Source organism: Thermothelomyces thermophilus, chromosome 7 (assembly GCF_000226095.1).
Source record: "Thermothelomyces thermophilus ATCC 42464 chromosome 7, complete sequence".
Classification (NCBI taxonomy): domain Eukaryota; kingdom Fungi; phylum Ascomycota; class Sordariomycetes; order Sordariales; family Chaetomiaceae; genus Thermothelomyces; species Thermothelomyces thermophilus.
Window position 1 is genome coordinate 2,543,588 of NC_016478.1, and position 17,022 is coordinate 2,560,609.

Below are 17,022 nucleotides of genomic sequence, written 5' to 3' on the forward strand. Positions count from 1 at the left end.
ATATATTGAGTGGGATCTTGTGTGTACGATGGGATAGATTGTAAACTACATACATCAGCGGTGTCTCGGCACACGATACGGTTCAAGCTTAGGTAGGAGGAAAGAAAAAAAGGAAAGGAAAGGGAAAAAAAAAAGATCATTTGGGCTTATTCTCAGCGGAAATTATACCCTCCTCTCCAACAGTCGCCGAATATCATATTTCGAATCAACTTGTTGGGTATCAAGGATGTATGATTTGTCCGAACCGATCATGATATATGTCGTACAAGTATAATACAGGCTATTATCATCGTACACTGCCTCCGACTATGCCAACACTCCTCTCACAACTCTCTCTCATCATTCATTCTCCTTCTCCCCCGGCACTCTCTGCCTCCCTCTCCCTCTTCATCTTCTTCGTCAACTTCTTCACGCCCTTCATGCTCTTCCTCGGCCTCGACTTCGTCTCTTTCTTCGGCTTGTTCAGCACCCACGCGTTCATCGGCGCCCGGTACCCGATGAACTTGCCCTCCGGGCTGTACACATCAATCACCGGCCACCTCGGTTCCGGCACTCCCTCTCCGTCCTGATCCTCCCCCGTCTTGCCGCCCTTCGTCTTCTTCTTCTTGTTCTTGTCATTCTTCGCCGCGTTGACCGGCTCCGGCCGCAGATCCAGCGTCTGCAGCGGCTGCTGCTCCTCCCCGCCTTCTCCCGATCCCGAGCCCTCCTTCTCCCCTTCCTTGGGGAACAGGTGCTTCGTCCTCACCTGCACCGCCACCTCGACCCAGCCGACCCCTTCCACCAGGATGTCGATCCCCAGCACCCGGTACGGCAGCCGGTCCACCTTGAGGCCGACCGCCTCCTTGCGCGTGAGCGGGCCCGTCCGGGCCTTGGTGACGTCGTACCGCAGCTGGAAGGCGCCCGCGTGCGCGATCTTGGCGCCCGTGCCGGGGAGCGAGATGTTGCGCACGTTGGGCGCGCCCTCGGCCTGCGTCTGCACCGCGACGGCCTTCGCGGTCGCCGTCGCGTGCGCGTCCAGCGGCGTGAAGCCGTACGCCAGGAAGACGAGGCCGTTGTCGTCGAGCGGGGGCGTGTTGCGCGGCGTGATGCGGATGAAGCCGCCCAGCAGGAGCGACTGGCCGGGCTTGAGGACCTGCTGCTTGGGCGTGATGCGCGACTTCATGATCAGGTCGGCCCGGTGCTCCGGCTTGATGTGGTACTCGAGGTCGCTGCGCGCCAGGCCGGGGAGGTCGATGAGCTCGCCCCGCCCGGACCCGAAGGGGACCCGGATCGGGGACGCCGTGGTTCCCGGGAGGGGGGAGACCACGGGCATGGGAGGGTAGTTGGTCTCGGGCTGCGGGGGTGGCAGCAGGGAAAATTCCGGAACCTGGGCGTCGGGAAGGAGTTTGAGGAAGGGGTCTGCTTCCGAGGAGGAGGAGGAGGAGTCTGGTTTTGCATGTCCTTCCCTGGCGAACATCTTGACCGAGATTTGCGGCTTCGGCGCGTCCCAATCCATCCTCCCCTTGGGATAGACGGCTTCGAAGAGCTGGCTCTTGCCCACGTTGGCCTTGCCCACCATCCACCCGGCACCGGCGCGCTTCCAGATCTGCTCCTTGAGCTCCTTCGTCCACCAGCTCCTCTTTGCGCTGACGCAGTGCACGTTTCCGAGTCTGACGCGCCCACCAACCCTTCCGAGTGCCTCCCGTAATGTTTCCTTCAGGTAGGGCATTAGGGAGTCGACCTGCTCCTTCTTGGGCGCTAGGAGGTCCGATCTGCTGATGATGAAGCTCATCTCCATCAGCCTCCCGTGCTGAAACTTGACCGGCTTCGCTCGGCGGTTTTGTGACCGCAGCGGGATATGCAACAAGCTGTGAAGTCTGGGAAGCAGCGACATGGGGAAGTCGGCGGCGTCTAACACGTGGTACACGTGGTTGTGCTTGTAGGGCGTCTCCTCGATCGTGTCCCGCAGAGATTCGAGGCTTGGGTGATAGATTGAGTTGCCGGAAGAGTGATGGATCAGATTGTGACAACGATCGCAGAGGGGGGGCTTGTCAGCTCCCGAGGCATCTGTGGCACTTTCGGGGGAGCGCTCCGGCAGCAGAGCCTTCAACCTGATGCCCTGTCGCTCCAATGCTTCGACGTCGACCGACTGGAGGGCTTGTTCCACGATTTTGTCCGTGTTCGGAACTGGCGGTTCCTTCGTTTCATCTAACAGACCCAGGTATTTCTTGATTGCTTTCCGCGACAGATTGTAGTAGCCGGCCTCGTTCGGGGCGACGGTTTGCGACAGGGCTCCGCATCCGTGGCATTGGAGAGGTAGCGTCCTGGAAGGCTGTATTTTCAAGGGTTCCGATTCCGTGCTGGCCGAAGCAGCGGCCTCGGTATGTAGTCGGCATAGTTGTTGTATAGGCCGCGCGCGAGGTCGACATTGTCGGCGCAGAGTTGCATTCTCAACCGACAGCGACCGAAACGCTGGGCAGAGATAGAGCGGCAGTTCCGACGGCGCAGTCCTCCGCTCAATGTTGAAAACCCTTCCTAGCCATCTCGACGACAGAGTGCGTCCTGGAGGCATCGCGATTCGAATGGTACTGGGAGTTCTCAGGAGTTCTCTCTCCAGCCCACTTCATGAGTGTTGCGAAAGAGGTCCAGGAACACTTACTATGGCCGAAATTTCTATAGCACTTTTTGCCAGGCCCTCGACCAAATTTCTGGCAGGGGTCGCGGGAGCGAGGCAATCCTGAAGCGGCCCCACAGCCCGCCATCCCTGCAGCTTTCTCGTTCGTAACTAGTACACTAGCGTACTCCGTACTGTATAAATTTGGCCAGCTCCGGCAGGCAAAGGCGGTGTGAACCAGCAGCCTAGTCCGGGCCAAAAATTTACGGGGGTATTCGTCAGTGGTCCCGTTCACACGCCGGCGCGCGATACGCAACGTCCACACACCCGCCCAGTCGTCCCGTCTCGAGCTCGCCGGCTCCTCAAGATCTCAACATGGTGGGCGTCATTCGCCGTCTGAACCAGCTGACAGCAGTAAGTAGCCGTGTCCGTGGTGGCTTGCGGCCAATTGGTGCTAACGCGGTGATGTAGAAGGTGAAGCGAGCCCGAATCCCTCGCCGTCGACAGCTCCTGCCCCGCCACGCACGACGGTACTGACACTCCTCCAGCTCGTCAGGTTAAGAAATGGGCCCGGGGCGGCAGTGCTACCCAAAGATGTGACGCGGATACACATGGAGTTTGCCCACAAGATCAACGGGGGCCACATGGGACCCAGGTGCGAACGGTCCCCCCCACCCCTCCTTCCGCGCCGCCGTTGGCTTCCGAAATGCGGGCTGACAAATGTTGGGTTGCCGGCAGGAAATTCTTTCGCGAGGCGCTGCCACGGCTGAAGTACTGGAATCCGGCCGTGCCCATGGTGGTCAACCGCTCTCATAACCAGGAAGGCCCCGCCACGTTGACGCTCTACTTCCGCGAACCAGGCGCGACGCTACCTGCAGACCTCCCACAACCCAGCTCGTCGACACAAGGGCTCGCCAAAGCGCCCCCGCCCGTAGAGGGTGAGCGCGCCCTCACGATCGACATGAAGAACCGACGGTCCGAGGCCATCCTTAAGGAGTTCATGGAGAAGAGCGGCGCCGTGCCGGTTAAGATGTCGCCGGAGGACGAGGCCACCATGCGTGAGGTTGAGGAGCGGGAGGCAAGGGGCGCCATTGACCGGGAGCGGATCCGGAAGCAGAACGAGGCGATCAAGAGAGAGAAGCAGATGATTGCGCAGGCACAGTCCGAGGCAGCCGCCATCAGGGCATCGGTGTAAAGAGGCTAGCCCTGCTGGTATGGACACCCTGGGTTGGGAACAGAGGAGTTTTGCTTGTATATCATTGTACATTACCCCCTGACTCGCGGTTATGGATTTGTATGACTTTTCTTTTTGCGCATGGCCCTCGATTGCCAGCAATTGAGGTGGGAATTCTGTTCGTGGTTCTCCCAAAGGGGGAGGCAGCTCCAGCATTCCTGAACACCTTGGAAATTAAAAGCACGAAGCCTTAAGCATTGGACATGCACCACCGTCCAAGTACGCCGTACAGCGCCATCGTGAATTCTTTCGCTGAACCAGGCGATACTTGTTGTGTCGGTCTCAGCACAAGAAATCTCACCGTGTACAGTGTACTCGTTGCGACGTAATGCTATTGTGTTTCGGGTCATTAGGACCTTTGTCCAGATATGAGAAGAGGTACGGAGTAAATCCACTCGTTTAAAGCGGGAAAACAAGCGAATATGAGAAAAGAACACTGTTGTCCTCATGATGATATACCCTGCTGCAGCTTAACGAGGCCGCGTGTTCTAGAATGTGTAGCAAAACTCGACACGAGCGCAAATGGAACACTGCCAGGGGAAGCGTGGCTTGGACTACAGGGATTCAGCGCCTGCTTGGCATGGGCCCGCCCGGTGGCGCGGTGACAATCGCTGACAGGGATCCTTACACTACCTTAGCAGCGCCAAGCCCCGAACGGTAGGCCCCCCGAACGAGCAAAAAGGCCACGGCGTTGTTGCTGCATCGTATCCATAGGTCTCCTTTAGCTCAGCCCAGCTCTGCAAGCTCGACTCGATAGCGAGCAGCCGGCGACTTTTTCTTCTTCGATTTCTATCGTGGTTTTCTTTGATTTCAACGGACCACGCTCTGTTGGGTTGCGAATCTGCCATTGGTAGCATTCGCTCGCAACGGCTTTTGCTCTTTCTCATTTTCCACTTGCTTCGACACGCTCGTTTATTCCCGTTTTATTATCCACATCGCCATATCACGGCCGCGGCCCGTCGCAACCCCTGAGAAGCAGAACCTCAATCGGTACGCGATCTGCGCACACATTGTCGACAGCAACGCCATGACCTCCGGAAACGACAGGGCCGCTGTCGTCTCCGGCGCCGACGTCGGTGACGCGGCCAGGAGACGCCACGTTCCCGGCACGCCTCAGCAGGTCGTCGTTCCGCAGCAGCCGCAAGCAGCGGACGACAAGAAGAAGGCGAAGAAAGAACCATCCTTCCTCGAGCTGCTCGACCAGTGGGAGTGGCTCATTGCACCTATCATCTTCACTGCCCTCGCCTTCTTCACTCGTCTCTACAAGATTGGCCTTTCTCCCATCGTGACCTGGGATGAAGCTCAGTCAGTCCACACCGGAACCCCTCCCCTCTCCACAACCTCTGCTGACACGACACCTTTGACAGCTTCGGAAAGTTTGGCAGTCACTATCTGAAGCGCGAGTTCTACTTTGACGTCCATGCAAGTTTGGACCCCTCGCAGAAACAGCTCGAACCTCGACTAATTTCAAACGCAGCCCCCGGCCGGAAAGCTCCTCGTCGGCCTCAGCGGATACCTCGCCGGTTACAATGGATCCTTTGAGTTTAAGTCCGGCGATACATACCCTCCCGAGGTCAACTACGTTTTCATGCGCCAGTTCAACGCCTTCTGGGGCGCCGTCTGCGTGCCAATGGCCTACTGGACCGCCAAGGAGCTCAAGTTCAGGCGCCCCGCCGTCTGGCTCGTTACTCTGATGGTTCTTTGCGAGAACTCGTACACCACCATCAGCCGCTTCATCCTCCTCGACTCGATGCTCCTGTTCGGCACCGTCGCGACCACGCTCTGCTGGGCCAAGTTTCACAATCAGCGCAAGAACAGCTTCGAGCCAGAGTGGTTCTTCTGGCTGTTCATGACTGGCCTGAGCATCGGTTTCGTCACTAGCGTGAAGCTGGTCGGGCTCTTCGTCACGGCCCTTGTCGGCTTATACACCATCGAGGATCTGTGGAACAAGTTTGGCGACACCAAGATGCCTGTGGTAGGTGAAGACTATGTTCCGTCCTCTCTCTTCCTCGGACTTGAGACCAAGGCTGATTGACGTGGCACAGACCGAACTGGCCGCCCACTTTGCTGCTCGCGTTGTTGGCCTCATCATCCTGCCGTTCCTTGTTTACCTGCTCAGCTTCGCCATCCACTTCGCCGTTCTTATCAACAGCGGACCCGGCGACGCTCAGATGTCCTCGCTCTTCCAGGCCAACCTCCGCGGCACTAACGTCGGCCGTGACAGCCCGTTGGAGGTTGCGTACGGCTCTCTGGTGACAATCAAGAACATGGGCTATGGCGGAGGCCTTCTCCATTCCCACATTCAGACGTACCCTGAGGGCTCCGGCCAGCAACAGGTGACCTGCTACCACCACAAGGATGCCAATAACAACTGGTTCTTCTACCCCAACCGCGGCGACACTCCCTATGACCCGGAGGCCGATCCCCGTTTCATCGCCGATGGCGAAGTCATCCGCCTGCTCCACGCCCAGACCGGCCGCAACCTCCACTCGCATCAGATTGCCGCTCCCATCACCAAGTCTCAGTGGGAGGTTTCCTGCTATGGCAATGCCACCATTGGTGATACCAAGGACCACTGGAGGATCGAAGTCGTCAGCGATGCTGCCTCCCGCGACCGGAGCAGAATTCGCACCCTTACGACGGCTTTCCGCCTGAAGCACGAGGTTCTCGGCTGCTATCTTCGCGCTGGTAACAAAAACCTGCCTCAGTGGGGATTCAAGCAGATCGAGGTTACCTGCACCAAGGAGAACAACCCGCGCGACACCTACACCCACTGGAACATTGAGTCGCACATCAACGAGAAGCGTGAGTGCCCAGCCGTGCTCCCGATGCCGAGTCGTTGATGCTGATAGCCTCCAGTGCCCCCCGGTGACCCTGGCCAGTACAAGTCTCCCTTCTTCAAGGACTTTGTCCACCTGGTAAGGCTCAGTTCTCTCGGCCGGGCGAAGATGCAGCATGCGCTAACCATAGTTAGAACGTCGCCATGATGACCTCCAACAATGCCCTGGTTCCCGACCCCGATAAGCAAGACGACCTGGCGTCGCAGTGGTGGCAGTGGCCCATCCTGCACGTCGGACTGCGCATGTGCGGCTGGGACGACAAGATCGTCAAGTACTTCCTGCTCGGCAATCCCATGGTCTACTGGGGCTCGACGGCCGCCCTTGGCGTCTTCGCTCTGTTGGTCGCCTGGTACGTCCTGCGTTGGCGGCGCGGATACCGCGAGCTGTCGCAGGCGGAAATCGACCAGATCCACTATTCCGGCCTGTATCCGGTCCTTGGCTGGTTCTTGCACTACTTGCCGTTCGTCATCATGGCCCGCGTCACCTACGTCCACCACTACTACCCGGCGCTGTATTTCGCCATTCTCACCTTCGGCTTCCTGTCAGACTGGTTCCTCCGGAACCGCAGCAAAGCCGTGCAGTGGGGGGTGTACGCGCTCTTGGACGCGACCGTCATCGGCCTGTATATTTACTTCATCCCCATCTGCTGGGGCATGACGGGGCCGAACAGGCAGTACAGGTACATGAAGTGGTTCGACACGTGGCGGATGTCGGACTAAGCAGCCGGCGAGAGGAGAGAGAGAGAGAGAGGGAGAGGGAGGTCCCTGCTTTGGTGTCCATCTAGAAGGCGACCTAGGTTTTTTTTGGGTGAGCTCATGTCATCTGACGTGTACGATGTTTGTCAGTGAGGGGCGGAATTTGAGTCGAAGGATCCGTCATTGGGACTCAGTCGACCGTGCCATCTCGCTCTCAGTGTGTTCTCGTCATCTTCCACCGGGCTGGTTTGGCTGGGCGGACGCGGTCCCTTCGGAGAGAAGGAACGGATGCAGACAATCAAAAGACATAAAAGCTGGAAGGGACGGTATCTGAGGGAACGTGGAGTTAAGGCTTCCTACGCACTACGCCAACCATCTGTGAGCGAGGAGTAGAATGGGGCTCTTGCCCAGCTGCTGCCTCCACCATAATATGTCCACTTGACTCTGGACTTGATCTCTTCTCCTTTGTAAGATGGGTTCCTAGATTCCAACAAATCATGTCCGATTCTGGGTATTGGTATTGCCAGTGATCTGTCGTGCAATCACCACGTCATATGGTATGTGCAAATTGGGCTGCACCCCTCTGAGAAACTCGAAACACCCTGTGGTATCGTATTATGCCTATGCTCAACCAATATCTGCCTGCGAATACATGCTTATGCGTGTTCCTTCCAACTTAACAGTTATTTGCTCCCCCATCCCCGGCCCATATACATCATCGGTGACTACTAGAATTACAATACGTCCTCGCCCTCCCTTTTTGGTAGTACTATTCACACCGGCTCGCCGTCCTATGCCATCACGGCCCACATATGCCCCATATTGTCTCATTCACCACCGGCCGGCTGAGCCCGTTCAACAGCAACCCCCACTCAGCCCCTTCCCCGCATCGCCCGTCAACCGGACCGCTTTGCTCCCCGCGGAAACGCCGCTGCCGGCGTTGGGCACCTTGACCCCGGAGCGGCGGTCGTTCAAGTCGTACTTGCCCGCCTGGATGTTCTGGAAGATGCGCTCGGCCACCCGCATGAAGGCCATCTCGACGTTCTCGCCGCTCTTGGCGCTCGTCTCGACGTACTCGAGCACGCCGTTGCGCCGCGCCCACTCCTCCGCCTCCTGACGGGTCACTTCGCGCCTGTTGTTTCCCGTTCCCTCCGCCCCCGCGCCGGCGCGTCGTTGCTCTTCTGCGTCTGTCGTCCCTGCGGATCGCTGTTCTTCGGAGGAAGCGGGAGCGGGAGGGGCGTCGGGCGACGCCAGGTCGGCCTTGTTGCCGACGAGCACGACGACGATGTCCGGCTCGGCGATCTGGCGGAGGTCGTTCAGCCAGTCGGTGACGTGCTGGAACGTGGATTTGCGGGTCAGGTCGAACACGAGGAGCGCCCCCGAGGCGCCGCGGAAGTAGGAGCGGGTGACGGATTTGTAGGTCTCCTGCCCTGCCGTGTCCCAGAGGGAGAGTTTCATGTGTTTCTGCGGTTGCGGTGGCGCCGCCGTCGACTTTTCGACGGGGACGACTGGCGGTGGTGGAAGGCCGGCTGCTTCGGCGTTTCTGTCGCCTGCTGATGTTGTTGTTGTTCTTGTTGTTGCTGTTGTTGTTGTGCCTTCGACGGCGGAGCCGCCTGGAGAGGAGGGAATTCGGGACGTGCTCAACGAAGAGTTTGAATAGGGTGGCCCGACGGGCACGATGCGCGAGCCGAACTCGACGCCAATTGTGACATCGTGGTGTGGGACGAAGCGCCCCTCGCACAGCCGGATCGTGAGCGAGGATTTGCCGCAGCCGGAGTCGCCGATGCAGACCAGCTTTGCGATGTAGTCCCAGGGCGGCGAGGACATGAGAAACGAGTGCGTGGGATTTGCTGTAGGTAGTTGCAGACGAGGAGAGTTGGGCCGGGTGGCCTCACTTATTCAGAAGTCGACGTCCGTTGGCAAGTGGTTGACCGAACTCGAATCACAGGTTCCGCTATGATTCCCGCTTCCGTCGTGGTTGCTGTGATGCTTGTCGTCGTCGATGTTGGCTGGTTCACTTCAGCTCACGTCGCGATCTCAGATGTCGAAGATGCGCTGTTCTGTTGTTGGCAGTAGGAGAACCTGTTCGGCGCAGAGCCGAAATTGAAAAATAAAGATGGTTCGAGAAAATCGCAAGATGTAGGCGGCCGAGGCCTGATTATCGAGAGGTACCTAACTTAGCGTATTCCGTACAATTGCTTGGCCAGGCACTAGAAGTTGCACTTCGGCTTCGGTAACTGTTTGAGAGAGGCAGTTGATCTACTGGTGTATGTCCAGTACCTATGTACATGATGAAGTCCTCCGTAAGCTCTAGCCAATCCTTGGTGGACAGCAGATGCCGGAAGCTCTGATGTTCCACCAAGCAAAGCGATCGGCCGGCGTGGGTCAGCACCTGATGGAAGGGCAAATCGGTGACGCAACCGCGCGATAACGACGAGCTGGACCCCTGACTTCGCGGGCGACCCCCACAAGCGATATGGTCTTATCCAACCGAAAAATAGCCTTTCAACGGCTAAGTTCTGTGCCTATCTCGCACTTGTCCCTGAAGAGCCGAGGCCTCTCGAGATGTCAGAGCTCCTGCGTTGTCAGTTTTGTGCTTCCTCTTGTTGTCAGGGCGCTCAGGCCCTGCTGCAGGTGGCGTTGATGGGTATCCTTGCCCTGGTAATACTGCGTGCTACACTAGCCAGTACACACACTACGGATACATACACACAGTAATCCGCATGCAGCAAACAGTGGCTCCCCGGCCACTGCACGCCTATAGCTGCATATCCACACGGGTACCTTCCCGTATCGGCACCGGGTCAGTGGGTCCCACCCTGTGGTCATCAACTCCCGTCAGTCACGCCTTCCCAGTGGTTCGCTTCCGCCTCGTGAGCAAGACCAGCGAACGGCTGCCTACCGTCCATGCTCGCCTTGCAAAACCTTTTTTTTTTTTTCAGTTCAAACAACAGCGCTTCACCTCTCCAGGCCATGACCCTATTGCCTCTTGAATATACCAAACCTACCGCCATCTTTATCGCAAAAGCCTTGCGGGCCAGACGCTGCTCCGCTCGTGAGTAGCCTGAGAAGAGTACTGGATCATCATTACATCGGCCCAACATCTTGGCCAGACATTGCTCCCGCAGTGCCGAACCCCGACTTGTCGCCCCGCAACCTCCCGCTTCAAATCCCAGCTTTCCCCCTCATACTTCCACCGCTGCGTGACGGTCATATCCAGTAGTGTGTGTGTGAAGATAAGCACCCTCGAAAGGGGGGGTGATAGGAATCTGCCGAGATGTTCTCCGAATGTGAGTTGCCTTATTCATTACACTTTCTGAATCCGGAGCTCCGCTCATACCGTGCGCAGATGCCTCCAGATTCCTCGCACAATCACAGTCACGGCTTTCCACCTTTGCCGGGCAAGATAATGGGGACGGGGCGCTACGACCGACAGATTGGCATGGTAGAGCGTCACGCCCGGGGGGGCGTGGGTTTTTGGGGAGGGGTGGCGGGAACCCCTACCACCCAAGTGGCTCGCGGTTTGGGAACTTCGGCGGTTTCGGATCTCGTTATGCGACCAACGACGCACCGTTATTCCAAGCGACCCTCGAACACGACGAAGAGGACGAGGAGGAGGCGGCTGATCTGTTCGCGCTGCAGCGATCTCGGCGCGTCTTTGCGGCCGGCCGACTCGAGGATAGTACAGAAACAGACAACGATGAGAGCCGTGGATCCTTGGAGCAGAGTCAGGACGAAGGGACGTCTGCCGTAGGGGAACGGATTCGGGGTATTAAGAGTAGTTGGAATGGCCCAAAGAGCTCCTTTCGCCAGACGTCAGGCAAAGAGGCGGTCAAGAACCACAAGGGATCACATCAGCGTACACTGGCGGAAAGTGTTGATGCTAAGGGCATGGAGAATGTCGCCCTCGAGTCGACAATCGCCGAGAGCGAACCGCCCGAGGACCTGTTGATGGAACCGGGGGCGGATAACGATCCGCCAGCCTTTCAAAGATTCCAGTCGACTGCTACCCCAACGCGGCAACTGCTCCGAAGAGACTCGTCTGCTGACTCGGAACTCGGCCTTCGCCGTCCCCGAAGCTCGCTAGACACGAACGTGAACGGCACCCCAGCGTCACATGATCCTGAAACCGAGATATTCAAGCACGATGCTTTCTTCGCATGGCTCTACCTCATCGCCCAAGCATCACTATTCTCAACGTTCGTCCTGGTCATGCTGCACACGGACCGGGAGGACAAGCCGCTTGGGGACACCATCTATACTACGCTGCGGGCCTCCTTCCACCTCCTGGCCGTTGATACCCTGGTGTCCATCATCGTCTCCCTTGTCTGGCTCGCAGCGCTGCGGTCGTTTGTGAAACCGCTGGTGACACTGGTGCTGGTTGCGGTACCAGTGATTCTGATATCGTTTTCGCTGTACCCCTTCATCTCCAGCTACCAGTCGACCAGTGGCAGCACGCGGCTGCAAGATACCATGATGCGGTGGGCGGCCAGTGTCCCTGCCGTCTCTGCGGTAGTTTGGCTGTACTTGGTGTACAAGGGGCGGCACGCGCTCCAGTCAGCAGTTGGCATTCTGGAGTTTTCAAGCCGGATCTTGGCGGCTAACTCGGCCCTTGTGCTGGTCGGCCTGGCATGCCTGGCTGTGGTGGTGGTTTGGACCTGGATCTGGCTGCTCATGTTCACCCGGGTTTTCCTGGGTGGCAGCTTTTCGAGCAAACTTGCTAGGTTCGTCATCAGCGCTTCGAGCTGGTGGCTCGGGGTGTACTTTTTCCTCATGTATATCTGGACTTTGTCCATCATCTCTGGCGTCCAGCGGAGCACCACAGCAGCGACCGTCTCCCAGTGGTACTTCCATCGCAACGCGGTACCGGCCCCGTCCTCCCGGGAAGTTGTCGCAGCTGCCCTGGGGCACTCATTGACGACCATTTTTGGAAGTATCAGTTTGTCGACTCTGCTGGCCCTGGCTGTTCGCCTTCCGCTGCTGTTGCTACCCCAGCGGTTGGCTAACATCCTCAGCATGTTCGCCTACTCGTTCGTTCCGGCGCCGATTGCCGCCCTGACGAACCCGTTGACCTTGACATATGCGGCCATTCACTCGCAGACGCTGGCCATGTCGTCCAGGGGCCTGAACCAGATGGATTTCCTTTCGCCGCAGCGACCGACCACCACGCTAACGCCGGCAGCGCTCCCCAAGGGCAACAGATACTCGCCGTTGCTGCCTTATCGGCTCGCCAAGCTCATCTTGCATGCGACTAGGTTTATCATGGCCATTGCTTTGGGCTTCGCGGGCTGGGTTATGACGGCGAGGCAGCTCAAGATTGAGCAACCGAGCGGGCTCGGCCTGCGAGGCAGCGCCTATGCGTATGTGGTTGGCTTGGTTGCCAGCTTCATTGGCTGGGGCATCCTCGGAGCAATGGAAGGCATCCTGAGCGGCATTGTGGACGCCGTCGTCATCTGCTACGGCAGCGAGAAGCGCATGGCCACAGGTGCCGGAGCTTACTGCATGGAGGCGGCATACCTCTTTGGGGATCGGAGGATGGAACACCAGAGGAATGATGTCTATTGATCTTCTCACAGCGCGGCGTTATCGGGGTAGATGTTTACTGGGATGGGAAATGGACGGAGTTGCACATGGTCTGGGCACTGGTCGAAGCCTGCAGCATCCGGATGGAAATTGCTAGATAAGAAGGGGGGTGGGAGGTGAAGCATGAGACTAAAGGGAAATATCGGCAATGGTACCTAGAATAGGTTGCATGTTTATGGGAATTGGGGAAAGTGTTGGTTCGAAACAGAAGCCGGCATTGTGTTTACGGAGCGCAACCTGGGGGGAAGTTGGCTGGGAATGGTGTTGGGTCTCTTGATTGTTTGGAACCAACCCAGGCAACACTCGGGGCGGCAGTGGCGAAAGCGTGCGTCGACGGAGTACAGTACATCTCAAAGCCGCAGTGCCAACTGCCACAGCCCCCTGGCCGCGCGTTCTGCGTTATGGGCGCGAGTGAGCAGATAGCAATACATACCTTTAGTGAGGCCTGAAGAGCTGAATTCAAGCGATTTCTTAATGTAAGGGTCCATCCAATAGAGTTGCTGGCACTATGTTGACTGCAGCAGGTGGCAGCTTGTATGGACTATACAATGTGGCTAATGATTCTCCAAAACATAATGATGGCGGTGGCGCGAACTGGTCACAGCCAAGTCGCTACCTACTAGTGGGTATCCAGCGGCGAGTGCCGGAGGATAACGTGTACTCGGAACATACGCAACATCTTCTCCGGTGCCCAGCATGATCGGGCAGTCGGGGTCCTACTTCCGTCCCGTTGGAGCCGAGCGATATCGTGCGAACAGCTGCGCTTGGAGGGTGGTTTACCGAGCAGCTATTGGCCGAGCCGTCGCGTCGCACTTAGAGAGTACACTAGGTAGGGAGGGGAAAGTGCTGGGATCCCATCGCTTGTCAGCATAGCCACCCCTCCTGAAGAACTGAAAGTGTCCCGGTCGCTTCAAAGCCACTTCTTCTTTTGCTGTTCATTTTTGGCACGATTGTATAGATCCAGCCGGGAGGCCTCTTTTGCACGCACACTCTCTGTCTCCCTGAAACATTCCTCCTACATACAAGAAAGGCGAGCTTACTTGCCTACCTAAGCCCCTCCATCCTTGCTTCGTTGACCCCCCCCCCCCCCCCAAAACATCTAATCGATAGCGGCATCATCCGCACCCGCCGAGTACACCTGTCTTCCATCAACCACGAGAGAAGCCTATTTTCCTCTTCTTTTTCTCTTTTAGCCCCTGAGAAAGCGTTTTGTTTTGCTGCGACAATGGCCGACTTTGAGGCACCACCGGGACCTCCCCCGCCCAAGGTGCCCGAGGGTTGGGTGGCCCGGTTCAACGAGCAGTATAAGGAATGGTAAGCCCATGCCGCCACCGAGATCCCCCGACTCCCATACCGACCCGACTGACTCTTTGGATCGCCAGGTTCTACGTAAATACGTACACCAAGAAATCCCAGTGGGAAAAGCCCACCGAACCCGCCCGTCCGCCGGAGGACGACCTGGCCCCGCCCGGCCCTCCGCCTTCGTACACCCCGGGCAGCGGCTCCACGCCGGCGCCGTCCGACACCAAGGTGAACCCCTACGAGGCCGACAACCGCAGCAGCAACAACCCGTACCTCAACACCGGCGCCGCCGCGTCCTACACCGGCAGCACCGGCAGCGGCCCCACGCCGGGCCCCTCGCAGAGCAGCATCGAGGCCGAGGACGAGCGGCTGGCGCGCCAGCTCCAGGCCGAGGAAGACGCGCGCGCGCGCGCCGCGGCGAACGCGCAGGGCCCCTTCCCGAACCAGCTGCCGCCGCGGCCGGGCGACGAGCCGACGCAGTCGCGCGGGCTGCTGGGCAAGCTCTTCAAGAGCGGCAAGAAGATCGTGAGCAGCAGCAGCCACGGCGGGCACCCCCACGGCGCCGGCCCCGGCGCCGGCGGCTTCGCGCCCCACGCCCCGTCGCCGCAGCCGGGTTACGGCGCCTATGCCTCTCCTCCTCCCCCACACGGAGCCTTCGGCGCCTACCCCCCGCAACCCGGCTACGGCGCCGCCGCCGCCGGCTATCCACCGCAGCCAGGTTACGGCGGGTATCCCCCGCCCGGAGGCTACGGCGGGTACCCGCCTCATGGGGGTTACGGCGCGCCGCCCAAGCGGTCGGGCGGCGGCGGCATGGGCATGGTGGGCGGCGCCGCGCTGGGCGTGGGCGCCGGCCTGCTGGGCGGAGCGCTGATCGCCGACGCGATCCACGACGGGCAGGAGGATGCCTACCAGGAAGGATTCCGTGAGTATACCCCCCCCCCCCTCGCTGCTTTGATTGCTTTCGACGAGAATCTGGGTGAGTGGGCTAACCATTGGAAACAACAGAGGATGGTGCCGATTTCGATGGCGGCGGCGACTTTTAAGGCTTTGTTTGTTAGTATGGGCAGAGTTGAAGGTTAGCGTCTGCACCGACGGCGTGGGGCGTGATGGTGCCGGGAAACTCGTTGGCGGCGACATCCTCTTTATTCTCGAGTTGTTGCAGTAAGGCTGGTGTTTTCTGTACTACGAACTTGGGTTGGCCTGGCTTTGTGAATCCGGCTACATGGCGGCGTAGCATTCTTCTTCACTTTCAACTCCTCTATTGCTGGCTTGCAATGGACGCTCATGATTAGCCATAACATCTATGACAGCGACAAGCACTTCTAGTCTAAGCTTACTGCTGAGCAAATCTCACCTGTAAAGTCGATTGAATATCAGAGCCGGTAAAAAAAAAGAATGCACGCGGAGAAATTCCTGGCCGCTGCGACGAAGGAGAGAGAAAATAGACACCGCCGACGAGGTGCATCTCCCTCGCTAATGATGCCACTCTCGCCACGGCACCGTCGGTCGCCGTCAACGGGACATTGGCCGGCAGCAGTACTTGGCCGTTGGGTTTCTTTGTGTGATGTTCTGCTGTGTTGAAAACCGCCCTATTCGCCCGTGACTCTGTCGGTTCCGATCGCAAAAACCTCAGGGGGATACAACTATCTCTTCTTTCGACTCTCGCCCTTCCCTTTCCCGTTGCCCTCCTCCGCCTTGTTGCTCGACCCGGACCCGGCCAAGAAGGCAGCCATATCGAAGCTGGCCATCGGGTTGGCATTCTGCCCGGACGCGGCGCCCATGAGGGCATTCATCGGGTTCTCTTTTTGCCGCTCCTCCCACTCGGCGCGCATCTCGGGGTCCACTGTGCCGTTGTCAGCACCGGCATTCCTTGCCTCCTGGCAACCAACTCTTCTCGAAGAGGCGAACTCACTATTTTCCACTAGCTTGGGCATGCCGAAGAACAACGCCATGCTCACCATGCTGAGCAGGATGATTGGGTTCTTGAAGATGCTCAGCACCGAGACTGTTTTTTTTTTTTTTTTTTCCGGCTTCCGTCAGCATAGTCCTCTCAAGAAAGACAAAGACAAAGAAGAAGAAAAAAGAAGAAGAAAAAGGATGAGGAAAACGACGCACAGCTGCTCCGTTCCATATAATACCCTTTTATCCCGACAGGCTTCACGTCCACCACGGCAGCGCCAGGGGCACCACCGCCCTCGACGACGGGGATCGCCTCGCCCTTGTTCCCCCAGTCGTTGCCCCGGAAGGTCTCCCACGCGCGGACGCCGGCGCCGACGTCCAGCCGCAGCGGCGCGAACGCGTGCGTCGGGCAGTGCACGTCGACCAGGTAGGAGCCGGCGGGGACGTCGGGGAAGACGAAGGTGTTGTGGACCGACAGCGGCGCCGAGAGGGACGCGCCGAGCGCCGTCAGCGTCGCGCGGGTCGAGGCCGGGAGCAGGTGCGGGTTGGCCAGGAGGGGCGGGGACGCGGGGATGCGTAGGGTGATGGTTGTCTTCCCCGTCGTCGTCGTCGTCGTCGTCGTCGTCGTCGTTGTTGTTGTGGTGCTTGTGGTGGTGCTGCCGCCGGTGCTCTCTCCCGCGGTCGAGGGGAGGGACCCTAAAAGCCCTAGGAGGGCGGTCGATATTAAGGCAGGCAGCCGCATCTTGTTTTTTTTTTTTCTTTTCCTTTCTTCTTTTCCAACCGGTGGCAGGTCGCGCGCAGCGCTCGGGGCAGGGTCCGGGGCGGTGGTGGAGTGAAGATTGGAGAATGCAGCACCTCAGGAGGTTTGTTGATGAC

The 17,022-nt window shown here is 58.6% G+C and overlaps 7 protein-coding genes across 7 annotated transcripts; 4 read left to right on the forward strand and 3 right to left on the reverse strand.

Annotated features, from left to right (window-relative positions):
* Nucleotides 1-141: 141 nt before the first annotated feature.
* Nucleotides 142-2,661, reverse strand: MYCTH_2312532 (uncharacterized protein). Its single transcript, XM_003667059.1, has one exon. It carries the CDS (start codon nucleotides 2,549-2,551, stop codon nucleotides 344-346), a length of 2,208 nt encoding a protein of 735 aa, XP_003667107.1. The 5' UTR covers nucleotides 2,552-2,661; the 3' UTR covers nucleotides 142-343.
* Nucleotides 2,662-2,764: 103 nt separating this feature from the next.
* MYCTH_2312533 (uncharacterized protein) lies at nucleotides 2,765-4,109 on the forward strand. Its single transcript, XM_003667060.1, has 3 exons — nucleotides 2,765-3,007; nucleotides 3,139-3,248; nucleotides 3,332-4,109. The coding sequence occupies exons 1-3, from the start codon at nucleotides 2,969-2,971 to the stop codon at nucleotides 3,786-3,788; spliced, it is 606 nt and encodes a 201-aa protein (XP_003667108.1). The 5' UTR covers nucleotides 2,765-2,968; the 3' UTR covers nucleotides 3,789-4,109.
* A 404-nt stretch (nucleotides 4,110-4,513) lies between these two features.
* Nucleotides 4,514-7,802, forward strand: MYCTH_2312538 (glycosyltransferase family 39 protein). Its single transcript, XM_003667061.1, has 6 exons — nucleotides 4,514-5,132; nucleotides 5,195-5,249; nucleotides 5,305-5,802; nucleotides 5,873-6,632; nucleotides 6,687-6,745; nucleotides 6,802-7,802. The coding sequence occupies exons 1-6, from the start codon at nucleotides 4,855-4,857 to the stop codon at nucleotides 7,384-7,386; spliced, it is 2,235 nt and encodes a 744-aa protein (XP_003667109.1). The 5' UTR covers nucleotides 4,514-4,854; the 3' UTR covers nucleotides 7,387-7,802.
* On the reverse strand, nucleotides 7,803-9,381 carry MYCTH_2312544 (uncharacterized protein). Its single transcript, XM_003667062.1, has one exon. The coding sequence runs from the start codon at nucleotides 9,187-9,189 to the stop codon at nucleotides 8,218-8,220; it is 972 nt and encodes a 323-aa protein (XP_003667110.1). The 5' UTR covers nucleotides 9,190-9,381; the 3' UTR covers nucleotides 7,803-8,217.
* Nucleotides 9,382-10,532: 1,151 nt separating this feature from the next.
* Nucleotides 10,533-13,048, forward strand: MYCTH_2312546 (uncharacterized protein). Its single transcript, XM_003667063.1, has 2 exons — nucleotides 10,533-10,652; nucleotides 10,712-13,048. Exons 1-2 carry the CDS (start codon nucleotides 10,640-10,642, stop codon nucleotides 12,925-12,927), a joined length of 2,229 nt encoding a protein of 742 aa, XP_003667111.1. The 5' UTR covers nucleotides 10,533-10,639; the 3' UTR covers nucleotides 12,928-13,048.
* Nucleotides 13,049-13,829: 781 nt separating this feature from the next.
* On the forward strand, nucleotides 13,830-15,637 carry MYCTH_2312547 (uncharacterized protein). Its single transcript, XM_003667064.1, has one exon. It carries the CDS (start codon nucleotides 14,257-14,259, stop codon nucleotides 15,325-15,327), a length of 1,071 nt encoding a protein of 356 aa, XP_003667112.1. The 5' UTR covers nucleotides 13,830-14,256; the 3' UTR covers nucleotides 15,328-15,637.
* Nucleotides 15,631-17,022, reverse strand: MYCTH_2312548 (uncharacterized protein). The gene is made up of 3 exons (XM_003667065.1): nucleotides 16,363-17,022; nucleotides 16,160-16,252; nucleotides 15,631-16,090 (listed from the first exon to the last, which is right to left on the reverse strand). The coding sequence occupies exons 1-3, from the start codon at nucleotides 16,886-16,888 to the stop codon at nucleotides 15,891-15,893; spliced, it is 819 nt and encodes a 272-aa protein (XP_003667113.1). The 5' UTR covers nucleotides 16,889-17,022; the 3' UTR covers nucleotides 15,631-15,890.